Below are 14,454 nucleotides of genomic sequence, written 5' to 3' on the forward strand. Positions count from 1 at the left end.
AAGTATTGCTGATGTGAGAACCTTCATCATCTCTGTGGATTTAGTAGCCAAGAATCTTTACCTTATAAGCCTGGAATCAGGTTGTTCAAGCACCAATTTCCCACCTCTTGATGACGTGATGAACAACTTCTGATTTTTTTGGTTCTTAATGTTTTCTTACTTGATTTGAGTAATGTGTTTGTGTTAAAAATGACCTACAATTTTGTTGGATTTTTGATGTGTGTTTAGAGGTTTTTTTTGACATAAGCTGCTAGGAGGTAAAATGTGTATTAAAAAAGACAGGTCTAGGAGTTTGTATGGGCTTGATTGTGTGTCAGCTGTAATCTGTTTCAGTGTAACTGTTGTGAACCTAATACTTCTTGACAACTGTCTATGGAAACTGGTATCCCTTTCAGTTCTTACACCTTAAACATTACAAGTGCTGTGAAGTGGTAGCATTGGGAAAGCACTTCTGTCAGGGATGGATGTGAGAGGATTTTGCCGAGTCATACTGATGTAAATCAGCAGTTCTGCAGAGACCAGGAGATGGACAGTGGTTTGCCTCAGTTCCCAGTAATGACACAATCAGTTGTAGCGTGTTTTTGTATAGATTTTGTTTCAGAGGCAAAGATGTTGTTCTGATCTGCACAGGCTTGAGCTCAGTCCTGTGTACCTTTTAGAAGTACCAGTACTTTTAAAAACTTTTTACTTCTCCACCCCACCTTCTGCTTCCCCCAGGTAAAACATCACTCCCTTGCTTAGGGTAAGGCTTGGAGTATTGGGAGACTTTCTGTTCTGCACACTGGACTTGAGAGCTGCCTCTTTTGGTAATTTCCATAAGCAAATGTGCCTTAAATTATTATTTCTAAGGAGTTTGAATTAAGTGGAGAAATTATTTGAGGAAACAAACAAGTTACAAAAAAGTGGATTTTTCCGTTATTTCTTGAGAAGAAGCACTCATTGCTACTGCATTAACATTTTTTTCAGTTGTCTTTTTAAAAGGATAATATACATTCTGTCCCTTTGGTTTGTTCAACTGTTATGATGGGTTATGTCACTTAGTCTTTTAATGCCTTATACTGTGGTTATCTTACTTGGAATATGGTCTCCAGAGTGTACTGCAGAGTAGATATTTTGCCAAAGAAACCTCTGTGTTCTCTCTAAGTGCCAGTTTTCTTTTAGAAACTGCAAGTAACTTAAAATCCCACAGTCATATTGCCAAAAATTTGAGAAGTATTACCAAAATGTGAAAGAAGGCAAATACTGCTTGCTCTCAGTTGCTGTGCTTCTGCTTGCTTCTGCTCGCAGGCAGGAGTGCCTGCTGGTAGTCAGGTTGAGCCACAATCACGGTGTCCTTTCTTTTGTGTTCTAATTATTGTAATTCAGATTTTTTAATGTACTGTGCTAGAAATGCTTCAAACATGCAAATACAGAACTTAGGACAAAGAATTAGCCCTATATCCTTGCATTATCAGTTGAGAGAGATCCTACTGCCCCACCACAAAGCAGCACTGACCACAAGTTCTAGTTCCTTCAGTCTGTAAGGAGTGCCACTCTGCTGTATTTTGATTTCCCTCGTGCCTTTGTTGCTGTCAGCTTGCTTTAGGTTGTCCTTTCACTCTGATATTTTGGAGCATGTATGGTGATACTAGTGTGCAGTTAAGAGTGGATACAGGGGATAAACTCGCTATCCTAAAATTAATAGGAAGGAAGACCACAGAATGACAGTTAGTGCCAATGCATAATTTTGCTTATGAAATCACATCATACTTCGTTACATTCTACATAGTCAGAAAAAATAGTTGCTGTTTTGGTGGGCTTTTCCTGTAGACTCTCTTAATTAGAGGAATACTAAGGGAGGAAGGTGGTTGTCGAGCTTTTGGTTATTTAAACAACTAACAGTGTAATCTGGTAACCTGTCCAAATAATTTTCTGGATAGGATTATAGTGTGGAGAATAATGTGCAGTTCATAGAATAATGGAACATCCATAATTGGAAGGGACCCACAAGGATCATGAAGTCCAGCTCCTGACTTGCACTGTACAAGCCCAACAGTCACACCATGTGCCCAAGAGTGTTGTCCAAACACTTCTCAAGCTCTGTCAGGCTGGTGCTGTGACCACTTCCTTGATGAGCCTGTTCTGTCTGAAGAACCTTTTTTTAATATCCAAGCTAAACCTCTCTTGACACAGCTTCTAGCTGTTCCTGAGGTCCTGTCACTTGTCACCAGAGAAAAGAGGTCAGTGCCTGCCCCTTGGCTCATGTTTCTGGCTGAGTGTTATAAAGAGTGATGAAGCTGCTCCTTTCCTAGGACACCCTCTTTCTATGAGCTGAGTGCTTCCACTGCATCCCTTTTTTTGCTGGGATTATCAGACCCCATGGTGAGCCAGTATAGGATACTAACCTGATGGAAAACTAACTTGGGTGCTGGGAAAAGTGAGCAGATTTTTAGGATTTTCTTGTATGAACTCTTCAACTTATAATGCAAATTTGGCTGAGCATTAGTAAAAAGTAAAAGGAATGAAGTTTAAAGAACAATACCATTTTTCTGAAATTACTGGATCAAATTAGCATTATAGGACTCCTAAAATTGTAATTAGAATGGCATTCTGTATCAGGCAGAGAAAGCAACTGAAAATGAAAGGTTGTCTGGATATAAGCTCAGCGAATAGGTTGAAAATAGTTAAATGTAAAGGTGCAAAGCAGTTTCAGGGAGAATAAACTCCCTTCAATAAGTACATGTTGTGAAATGGTATGTGTGAAAGATCCAAGGGAAGCAAGCTGGGATAGAAAGGGAAGAAATTTTGAAGCAGCCTGCTGTGGTGTTAAGCAGTTCGGGCTGAGGGTTTTTGTAAAACAAATGCAGGTATTTCAGTGTTGTTTCAATCAGAAGAATACATTAAGAAAGAAATGTGACTACACTGAAAGTGGAAACTTGTTAATAGGAAAAAATAATATGTGAACAATTCGTATTTACATGAAAGGGATGTCTTGAAAGAAGGAACAAGGTGAGACCCATCTACCAATGAAGGTGTAGAATAAGATGAGAATATTCTGTGAATGTTTGTAGCGAGAAGAAGTTTTTCTTGATTGTACTTGATACTTGATATGGTATTAATTTTAAAAAGACTTTTTAAATTTAGTGAAGCAGTTAAGCCAGTGTAATGGGTAACTGTTGCCAAAGAGGATCATCTTTCTCTCTTCTGCATTTCCTCAGTGCTTTGCATACACACACCCTGGCAGTTCAGGGAGCCAATTTTTCAGATGACTAATTGTTTCTAATTGTTTTCAGGGGAAATAACAGGACAGTGGTGGCTTTTTGTGGAATTGGTTCTCATAGGTGTCATCATAGATTCAGTCTGACATAAGGCTGTGGTAGTATGGAGAATGACAGCAAGGGGCACAAGACTGAACTTTGTGGTGGTGGCTGTTAGATAAGTTTCATTCTAACATGACAAATTATAGTCTTTGAGCTTGACTAACCCATCTAAAATTCATGCCAGGAATTTAAAGAAACAGTCTGGAATAATTATACAGCTATTTGTGAACTTCAGAGGGGTAGATGATCTTTGAGGCGAAAGAGAAAAGGCACTAAACCATGCTTAAAAAAAAAAACCAAAAACAAAAAGCAAACCATAAAATCCCTCAAAAAATCCCAACCCAAAACCTCATAACAGTCAACAGACTGTTGAAAAGGTGGAAGCTAGAGAGTTACAAGCAAGTTATCTTACCTGCAATTCCTGGAGGAATAGTGGTAATGTAAATTATTTGGCCCTGATGATGACCTGGAAGGTACTAATCTCTATGAACACCTAATAAGAGATTTTTAAGAACAAACCCCAGTTAACCCGGTTGAACTTCGTTTTGTGGCAGGGCATGGGACCTAATGGATAGTGGTGTAAAAAAGGCTTTTTGATACTGCTCTGTTATGTAGTGAATGGGAGCAGTTGTGTAATAGAAATAAATCTGCTTGGAAAACTGTATCTCGAAATAGATGGACAAAGTGAAATCATTTGTTGAATTTCCTGGGTGGTCTGTCTTTAAATGCCAGGTGATGTTTTCGGAGTGAATGGGACTACAGTATCTACACACAGATCTTCCTGTAACATGAAAAGCAGCCAGAAAGTTTGATTAGGATTTGAATTTAAAATAATTTTGACAAATTAATGAAACCACTGCATTTTTAAATGGAAACCTGTGGATTCAAATGAATGAGGTGTTGCCTCTTGGTGGGAGTAATCAGCTGTGCAATCACAGTGGAGAATGACTGAAGAATAGAAACTGTAAGCTGTAGTGTGTTAGTTAATAGTAGATATTTAGTATGCTTTCTTGTTAAAAAATACTGCTTTCAGAGTTAACAATCATACCTGATTTATATGTATTACTGTCGTGGTTTAGCATAGCTTGGTTTTTAGTTAAAGAGAAAATCCATCACTTACAGAAAGTGATTCTCTGTGAGGACTGCTAGCAGCTTCCTCCAGACTCAACAAAACCAATCAGCTGGCTAGTTCTGAATATTGAATATTAAACCACTTAAAACTGAATGTGCCTCTGTGAAATCACACTTAAAAACGAACAAACTCCAGGAAAAATTCTCTTGCTTCAGGCCTTTGAACAGGTAACTGGATGCTGGCCCAGCCCGCAGCGTGGCTCGGCTGAGACTCTACCACCACTGAGCTCCAACCAGGACCAGCGGGCCCGGCTTGCTCTGCTCGGCTCCAGGCTGAGCTGGGCTCTGCTCCGGCTGGGAGCCGCCAGGCGCTCCTGCCAGTGCCACGGAAAAATCATGTGGCTAAGAACAGAGATGGGCCTGCAGCCCCACGGCTGGGATTGACTGTGGCAGGGGTGGCAAAACAGCCAGGCAGCCAGAGCGGCCGCTGCCCGGCAGGGATCGTAGAACCATCTGCAGGCCCGGGCAAGATACCAACTCTGTCAGTGTACGGATGAAACTTGCAGACAACAATCCTCTCTCAAGTGAGAGAAAAGGAAAGGGTGAAGACACATAGAGAAAACAACATGGAGACACTGAGGCCCGTGAAGGAGGAGTCAAATCCCAGATGGGAGGAGAATGAGGAGGTGCCTTAATCTTGGGCTGAAATTCTCTTGTAAGGCTATGGCAAAACTATAATTGATACATCAGACTATTTTTTTTCCCCTCTAACTCCTGGAACACATTGAGGGGCTGTAGCATTCTAGCCACAGCCATGAGCAGAGGCACCCCTGTTGAAGCAAGCAGATGTTGAAGTAGCTGTGATCCAGTGAGAAGTGGATCCAGAGAGAAATGAGAGAGATGAGAAACCTTGCCCCAGGCATGGAAGAAGAAAACCTCTATTCCCAGAGATAATAGAAGAGGACTTTTGATTCTATATTAGAACAGCTCATCCTTAATAAGCACCCCAATAAGCTGAGATGACCCATGGTAGTAGTTGTGGGAAGACTGCCAAACCATGGGAGGGACTCCATGATTGCAGATTTCCGGGTAGCTGCTATTCGTGAAAATTAAAACCAAGAGACAACTGTTTGTTGTGGAAAAGTCTCCATGGCATGGCAGGAGAGACTCCTCTCCCTAAGTGGACTGAAGAAAGATTATTTTAGAACTGGTAAACTTGATTGGAAATACCAAATTCTGTATCTCTATGTTGTCAGTGGTAAAGGAAGGAAGAGTTGGGGAGAGAAGTGTTCTGAAGGCTTATCCTGATTCTTATTATTCTTCTTTTAGTTCTGTTAATAAAGTTTTCTTTATACTCTTTATACAAAGTTTGAGCATGATTTTGCCCTTCTCTTAATCCTTATTTCACAGCAGAAAATGAGTAAATAATTCTAGTGAGTGCCCTGGCATTGGGACAGCATTCAACCCACCTCAATTACCAGGATTGAGAGAGATGTGCTGAGCCACCAGCTGAGATACTGAAGTTGGGGGCAGAGTTGCTCTTGTGGGTTTGTCCAAATAAGTGAAAACTTTAATGCATGGGAGCATAAGGAAGTTGCCTTGTCTGCTTAGTTTCTTCTGTTTAGTGGAGTGTCTTTTGAGGTGAATTGAAATTGATATGAACAATTAACAAGCAGGTTAACTTTTTTCAGTGGGAGAAATTTCATCCAGTTGCTTTTCATAATATTTGGCACTGCTAAGACTCTGCTCACGTACTGAGTATTTTTGTAATTGGGATGAAAGGTAAAACCATGATTTGTGCTTTTGTTTTAAGAATACTGTTAAGATTTCTTTAAATACAGATAACTTTAACCTGTTGGTAAAGAACTGTAGGCTACTGGTACTTAGTAGTTGTGTCCATGTTAGAGGTAGATCAGAGAAATTGGATTCTTAATTTAGTGTATGACATCCTTTTCTTCTCTGAAATAAAGCATTTTTTTGGTGTTGAGAGACACAAGCTGGGATAAATACACCATGAACCATTAATATTATTATAAAACCAGTAAGTGTTTGCTTAACTAAAAGAACATTGGCTATTATTATCTATTTGATGCAGAATCCTACGTGGCTATATGAAGATAAAGCTTAGTTCCCTGTTAGGCAACAAGTTGTAGGTATGTAATCCTGAAAAATTATTGCAGTTTAGAAAATATTGAGATGTCTGACAGCAGTAGTTCAGTAAAAGGTAGAAAATAAATTCGTTTGTCCATACCCAGGAAGGAATGTTGCCATACCTCCTAGGTGACATGTGTGTCTGGACTTAACAAATGCTGCAGGTCAAAACCAGTGCAGTGAGTTCTTGCAACTCTGCTATGCCTTGTTCTCATGATTGGTCTCTTTCATGACTGGTCTCTTTTTAACCAGACAGGTGTGAAATAATGTCTGCAGCTTGTGTGAAGATAAGACTCAAATCCTGTGAATTATTTTAGCAGAATTACATGTTAGAACACAGTTGGCTGTGCCAACCTTGCAGTTTACAATAAAGCCTATTTTATAATCTTCTTGATTACTTACTTTTTCTAAAGTTTAGACAGAAAATCTTAATTGCCCTTATTGTACCAGAGTAATTAAATTGAAGTCAGACAGACAAAAATATAATAAGATCATATGGCTAAACATCATACATTCAATGTTAAAACCAACTATCTCTGCTGCCCTTTTGCTGCAGTTTCTGCTTTCGAGTATTTTAGTGTTTTGAGTATTTCTCAGCATCTCGCTGAGAGATGTGTTGGCATAACTATTGTAGCACTGGTTTACTGAGCACCTGGGGAGGAGCAGAATAGAAACTTAGGAAGCCAGCACTGCTAATGAGGAAGAAAATACCTTGTTGTATTGTCAGTAAACCACTTAAAGACATGCACACAGCTGTGTGGTTTCTGTTAGTAACTGTATGAACCCTGCTGATACTACTCACTGTCTTGACAGAATTACAGGGAGAATGGATTGCATTTTTACTGGTTTTTTATGGATTAGGAGAAGGAAAGGGAGGATAATTGGAAGCATTGCAATAATTGAGAACATCTTCAAGTCTTTCACTATGTAAAATCGTTGCTGTTCATAGGCAATGATGGCAAAACCTCCTATGTGGTTTTCTGACATTACTGATAATAAATGGCCATGGCAACTATAGAATAGTACTGGAGTCAATATCTGTCTGCATGTACTTGTTATAATCTGTATGTCTAATCAGTCTTAAGTGTCTCTCCAGAAACATGTAAGTACGGGTTTGCGTGTCTCGGTGTGCCAGGAGCGCCGACAGGACTGGGGGAGTTGGGGAGTGGCGGGGTGTGCGGGGGTACAGCGCCACCTGCCGGGGAACCTCCGGCCTGGGCAGCGCACTTCGGGTGCGACCGTCCACTCTTGAGCTCAGGGCTTTGCAGAGAGCGCATTTGCAGAGAAATACACCTCCTTCAACCTGAGCGAGGCTGAGTTCTGGAAATATTTTCTCAGGTTTTCATTTCACTTTTTTATTTATAGGAACATCATTTGCAGCGGGCTATCTCAGCACAACAAGTCTATGGAGAGAAGAGGGATAACATGGTTATACCAGTTCCAGAAGCAGAAAGTAATATTGCATACTATGAATCTATATATCCTGGAGAATTTAAAATGCCAAAGCAGCTGATTCACATACAGCGTAAGTAAAGTAACTCATTCATTGAAGTTTACATTGAGTCTGCTTTCTCCAGGCAGCAGCTGATGGAAGGAGAGGACACAGTCTTAAGCTGTGCCAAGGGTTAGATGTTAGGAAAAAGTTTTCTACAGAAAGAGTGATAAAGTAGTAGAATTGTCTGCCCCGGGAGGTGGTAGAGTCACCATCGCTGGATGTGTTTAAATAAAGATTGGATATGGCACTCGGTGCCATGGTTCAGTTGGGGTGTTAGGGCTTGGGTTGGACGTGATCTTGAAGGTCTCTTCCAACCTTGTGATTATGTGAGAATTTAATTTTGCTAGTAGTTAAGACATTATTCATAAATATCTGTTGAGCTCCCCTCAAGACTGATTTCTGAGAATTAATTTTTTCAACATAGTGTTGAAAAATAGTTGAGAAATAGTACTTGCTAAAGAAGTATGTTTAATTCTTGTTCAGTATTAACAGTTTGGAGGGAAATTTAGATTTGTCACAAATCTGCTTAAAGAGGAAAATACATAATGCATATCGAAGAAACAGAATACCTGTCCCTGAAGCATTTCCAGGATAAAATGGCAGTAGAGTGGATTCGGGAGCCAACCAGAAATGACAATAGCAGTAGAAGTATTTGACTATGCCTGGTGCAAGTATTCTAAGTCTTAAAAGCAGATGGGGTTTGATATCACTGATTTGTTGTGGTTTTATTTTTGTTGGAAGATAGCAGCTATTTGCTATGGACATGACCCTTCATGTGAGCACCACGTTACTTCAGATAACTTCGGAAAAAATTATGAAAAATACAGTCTGTTGCAGAATTCTGTTGTACGGTTGTAATGAACAGAATTGAAAAAGCAGTATCTGTGCTATGTAAACATATCTCATGCCTAATTAACTGTGGTTAAATGCTAGACTTGTATGTCATTCTGAGCCTCAGTAATGGCTTAAAATATTTGAATTGTAGAACAGTGTGGGTTGGAAGGGACCTTTAAAGATCACCTAGGTCCAAGCTCCCTGCAATGAGGGGAGTTCAACTTCATCAAGTTGCTCAGAGCCTGATCCAGCCTGACTGTGAATGTTCCCAGGTATGGGCATCCACCAGTTTTCAGGCAACCTGTTATAGTGTTTCACCACCCTCATTGTAAAAAAGTACTTCCTTCCTACTACCAGTCTTCCATGCTGATATTAAGGTTATACTCTTCATTCTTATTTTCCTTATCTAGCTGTTCTAACAGCAGGAATTGTGAATTTTAAGCTAGATATGTATTCTATCTATTTATTTATTAAAATTAGGTATGTGTTTTCATGTGTGCATTTGGAAAGAAATTTGTCTCTTACCAACCACAGCAGTTTAAATGAAGCATGAGAACCAGGGAGTCATGTTTCAAATGCAGTGATGCGTTTTCATAGGATACCATGGAAAACAGTTGTTTGCATTCTGCAAGATATTACTTGTATTTGGAGATACTTTGCTACACAGGGTAGATCATGCTGGGCCAGTGTAGTCTGACTCATCTACATCACAAAAATCATTGATGAGAATATGTTAAGATCATTGTAATACAGTCTGCACATGCTTTGTTAGGAGTACCTTTGATTATGTTTGGGCTGAAATCTGAACTCCTGATCATATAATACACAAAACTCCAGGATGCTTGGCATCATTGAAGATTTTAATGGATCTAAAAAGGTCTTACTGAAGCAGTGAGGCAGTAAGCATTAGTTGGTTTGACCACTAATAAGTTTTCATTGGTTAAGAAAACTATAACAAGTAGATGTCAACTTTTATGCCTAATTTTTAACGGTAATTTTTTTTTCAAGAAAAAGAACCTCAATGTTTACATCCATGTGGAAGTAGCATTATTACAACATTCAAACCAATGTTTTTCTCTTGAGAAGTGTGGTGTGTGCTGTGGATGCTATTAAAACAAGATGTTTTTGTAATAAAACTAACTTTGAACTTTCACTGTATCATTTAGCTTTTAGTTTGGATGCTGAGCAGCCAGATTATGACTTGGATTCGGAAGATGAGATCTTTGTGAATAAGTTGAAGAAAAGAATGGACATCTCTCCTTTGCAATTTGAGGAGATGATAGACAGACTAGAAAAGGGCAGCGGTCAGCAGGTACAATGGTACTTTGAATAAAGAATTTGAAATACACGCTCTATGCATTACTGTATGAAAGTGACATGCTGGGTTTTACATTTAGCCAGTCAGCCTGCAAGAGGCCAAGCTGTTGCTGAAGGAAGATGATGAATTGATCAGAGAAGTATATGAGTACTGGATTAAAAAGAGGAAAAATTGTCGAGGTCCTTCACTTATTCCAGCAGTGAAGCAGGAAAAACGAGATGGTTCCAGCACAAATGACCCTTATGTTGCTTTTAGAAGACGAACGGAAAAGATGCAGACACGAAAAGTAAGTGTATCAGTGCCTCCCTCAGCTTTTCTTTCTTTTCATTCTCCCTCTTTCCAAAAGTTGCTTATATAAAGAAAAAAATAATGATGTACTACAACAGAATAAAAAATTGAATGTTCTCTTCTTAATTTGCAAGGGCAAAAAACATAAAACAGTTTTAGTTGCACTATTAAATGAAAGCTTGTATTCACTTTTTCACTAAATTTACTGTTAAACCTGCTTAGGGTGTTGGCAAGCTGTGTATCATTGATAACATGCACATGCTTCTCTTTGGTTTAGCATGTGACTTGTCTTTTTTTAAATATACCTAAATACTTATAACTTACTTTATTCAGATTATTTAACTTAAATGATGTGAGGAAACACATGTTTTATGTATCTACAGAATCGAAAAAATGATGAAGCTTCTTATGAGAAGATGCTGAAGCTGCGTCGAGATCTGAGTCGTGCAGTAACCATCCTGGAGATGATAAAAAGGAGGGAAAAAAGCAAGAGAGAGTTGCTGCATTTAACACTGGAAATTATGGAAAAGAGGTAATGTTTATTGAAAATTTGCTGCAGAAAGCTTTGAAAACTACTTTATATTTGGATTACTGCAAATATTTGAACATTGGGAGATTTTTAAAATAAGTTCAGACTCTTTTACATGTACAGGATAGGCAAATATGAATATGCTATGGAGAAAAAATAAAACATTAGAAAGTTGCTTATTAAGGGAGGGTTATTGTCATATTAAGCTACATTGTTTTATTACATGTATAGATACTTTCAAACTTAGGTATCTGCTCTGTATATTATACCAGAAGAGAGATCATAGTTTCAATCAAAGTCATTTGAAATTGTGTATTAAGTATGTAGATTAAGGAAATCCCAGCTATTTTTAAGGCAAATTTCAATCATTTCCATTCTTCTTTGATTCAATGATCTCTATTATTTGTGTATCTAATAGCCTCTTGAGGAAAATGAGCACTTCATGCAGTATTAAGTGTGAGAGTCATCTCCAGCTAGTGCTTCTTTTGCCATCCTGTTGATTGTCTGTGTTGTGGCCCAAATGCTTTGCCAAGTGTCACTTTCCCAGTTGACTGAGGCTCACAGTTGTAGTGTGGAGTTGTACTTTAGGTTGATACTTGGAATCTGAATAGACTTTTCTAGCCTAAGTGTCCATGCTTGAAAATAAATGTTCTGAGTCAGTACCTTAAAACTGCAGAAATGACTTCTTAGTCTGTGTTTTTAGGGAGACAAGCTGAACTGGCTCTACCAGGGCACTTCTTTTAAGCCCCGAGCATATTCAGCAGAAAGAAAGGGGAGAGAAATCATGAAGATTTTTCCAGTTGCTTTTTAAAGAAAATAAGCCACTGGATAGAGGAAAGACTCAAATACCTCCCTCGGCATTTGTCACAGGACTTGAAATGTAATGTTTTGTGGATCTGCTTATTGAAAGTCCTCTGCAACACAGAAGAAGGAGGAATAATGAAAAAGGCATTATATTTCACTGTTTAAAACTTTTTGAATGATAAATTCTTTAAATAGTACCAGTCCTCAGGGAAAGGGGTGGGTAACCCTCTCCTTTTCTTTACAGTATTACCTTTTAGAGATGCTTTAAGGGGTAGTTGTCCATTTTTATCTGTCAACATTATTCACTGCAATGAATTTTCTGTGTTATTCATCTTCGTTTCTCGACTAATATTTTCTGCACTTCTTGCTGATATACTGGATATCCCTTTTACCCCAAGTTGCAAGCATTGATTTGTTTTTCTCAATTTTTTTACCAGATGGATATTGTACTCCAACAAATAAAATTTATTCTGATTTCAGGTATAATTTGGGTGACTACAGTGGAGAGATCATGTCTGAAGTCATGGCACAGCGGCAGCCGCTTAAACCCACCTATGCTATTCCCATTATTCCTGTGACTAACAGCAGTTCTTTTAAACACCAAGAAGCTATGGAACTGAAAGAATATAAAGTTAAAGTAAGTCATGTCAATAACTGAGTTACTGTTCGTGCTGTGAAGTGTACAAAATACACCATTTTAGGATTGGAGGAGGGAGGAAGCTTTTTGGAACTGACAATAGGGTAGCAAAGCTGCAAGTGAAATAAAATGGCATTGTTCAGTTGGAGTTTCGAAGATAACAGATTACTAGCATTCCTCAAGATAGAAATAAAGGAAGTGCAGACAAACTACAGATAAAGGGACACATGCAAATGTGTTCTTATTCAGGAGGAGGGAAACATTTCTCTTTACTACTGTCCATAAAGTTGGGATGTCCTGAACAAAACTGTATTTGTTATCATTAGGCATTGTACGAAGATAGAACTAATGATGTGAATACATGCATTGTTCTAAGCTATGTAGTTAATTTAATATGGAGAGTTTGGGTTTGTTTTATTTCTGAAATATGATCCATTGATAATTCTGCCCTGCTGTGTATCTTTGTTTCATATTTAAGTAAAATATCAAATAATCTTATTTGATTTAGACACCTGACAAGTACTTTTTTCCCTGCAGGCTTTAATTTTGTGTCATACAAACCATAGCTACAGTGCGAACAACTGAGCATGTTAAATAGGTCAGGTGACACAGGATAAATGCTGAGATATAATTTGAATTTTAAACAAAGGCAACTTGTAACTGAAGAATATCCAGAGGCTGTTCTGAATTGGACAAGGTGGCTTTAATCAGTGAATTCTTCCACTGGTAGTAAAGCATTGTCCTTGTGATTGCTGGTGTGTACTTGCTTATCAGTGATGTTGGATCAGTGCAGTGTCCCACAGCTTGGAAACTTGGGAAATACTCTTAAACTTGACTTTGCATAGTATAGGGAAACATGTTTAATTTTTACAGACTTTGCAAGATTATAGGTATCTTCGAGAAGTTTATTTTTGCCTTCAGAGCATTGCTTGGTACTTAGTAATACCCTGGCACTGCATAAATGGCTATCAATTAAAAATGCTAGGAAATAAAGAAGGTGCCTCATAGAGATCATGATACATATTTTGGTCTCTTTCTCCAAAGTAGTACTGTTACCTTAACTGCTAGTGAGTTACCTACCACAGACTGAGCAAACAGTGCTTGATTCCGTGTTGTCTGTTCAATGTTTCAGTCACTGGAAATGAAATTCAGACACTCTGAAATGAATTCATGTTTTATTGGGAACATGGTAGAGAGATGAGTTCATGTCATTAGCTTGCTTACATAGGAGTTTACTCTTTTAATGTAATTTTCTTCTGTGTGTAATTTTGCACTGCTTTCATTTTTCTTGCAGCAAGATAAACCTGATGTTATTAGACCCAAAAGAAAGTATGAGAAGAAGCCAAAAGTCTTACCTTCGTCCGCTGCTGCTACTCCTCAACAGACAAGTCCTGCTGCACTGCCAGTCTTTAATGCTAAAGATTTGAATCAGTATGATTTTCCTAGCTCAGATGATGAACCTCTTTCCCAGGTAGGACCTCTAGTGTTTTATGCTGCTCTTTGGGAGAGAGCAGAAGTAAAACTCAGAAATTTTCTAATACCTCTCCTCATACACCACTCTCACCCCATCCTCTCTTCAAAGGTTTTGTCTGGTTCTTCGGAGGCTGAGGAGGAAAATGATCCCGATGGGCCTTTTGCCTTCCGTAGGAAAGCAGGCTGTCAGTACTATGCTGTAAGTAGATTTCCTTGTGCATTGTAAGACAGTGTCATTATGTGAAAACATCTCATGTTTAATTGTTTAAAATTATTTTAAGCCTCATTTAGATCAACCTGGCAACTGGCCTTGGAGTAGCCCTAAGGAGGGAAGATTAGGAGATGTGCGTTACAGATACTGCTTAACCACCCTCACTGTACCCCAGAGGTGTATTGGGTTTGCACGAAGACGGGTTGGCCGTGGTGGAAGGTAAGTGCTGTGTAATTGTTGCTGTTTTTAAAGAGAAAATTAAATTGGTAAGATTTAAAGAAGATTGGTAATTGGTAAGATGCAAAGAAGAACAAAGTCTTTTAAAAACCCAAAAATGAAAAAAA

The 14,454-nt window shown here is 38.6% G+C and overlaps 1 protein-coding gene across 10 annotated transcripts in view; it reads left to right on the top strand.

Annotated features, from left to right (window-relative positions):
* The window catches only part of EPC1 (enhancer of polycomb homolog 1), a 65,698-nt gene that overhangs the window by 33,249 nt on the left and 17,995 nt on the right, over window positions 1–14,454 (top strand). For 9 of the 10 annotated variants that reach the window (XM_053966782.1, XM_053966819.1, XM_053966826.1 and 6 more), the window contains 8 exons: window positions 7,887–8,046; window positions 10,017–10,162; window positions 10,248–10,454; window positions 10,840–10,988; window positions 12,270–12,426; window positions 13,721–13,897; window positions 14,009–14,098; window positions 14,181–14,329. In XM_053966782.1, coding sequence (XP_053822757.1) covers window positions 7,947–8,046; window positions 10,017–10,162; window positions 10,248–10,454; window positions 10,840–10,988; window positions 12,270–12,426; window positions 13,721–13,897; window positions 14,009–14,098; window positions 14,181–14,329 — 1,175 coding nt within the window. In that variant the 5' untranslated portion in view covers window positions 7,887–7,946. Of the gene's footprint in view, window positions 1–4,744; window positions 5,086–7,886; window positions 8,047–10,016; window positions 10,163–10,247; window positions 10,455–10,839; window positions 10,989–12,269; window positions 12,427–13,720; window positions 13,898–14,008; window positions 14,099–14,180; window positions 14,330–14,454 lie in introns of those variants that run through there. The other variant, XM_053966801.1, reaches the window with a different exon arrangement.

Source organism: Vidua chalybeata, chromosome 1 (assembly GCF_026979565.1).
Source record: "Vidua chalybeata isolate OUT-0048 chromosome 1, bVidCha1 merged haplotype, whole genome shotgun sequence".
In the NCBI taxonomy this organism is placed as follows: domain Eukaryota; kingdom Metazoa; phylum Chordata; class Aves; order Passeriformes; family Viduidae; genus Vidua; species Vidua chalybeata.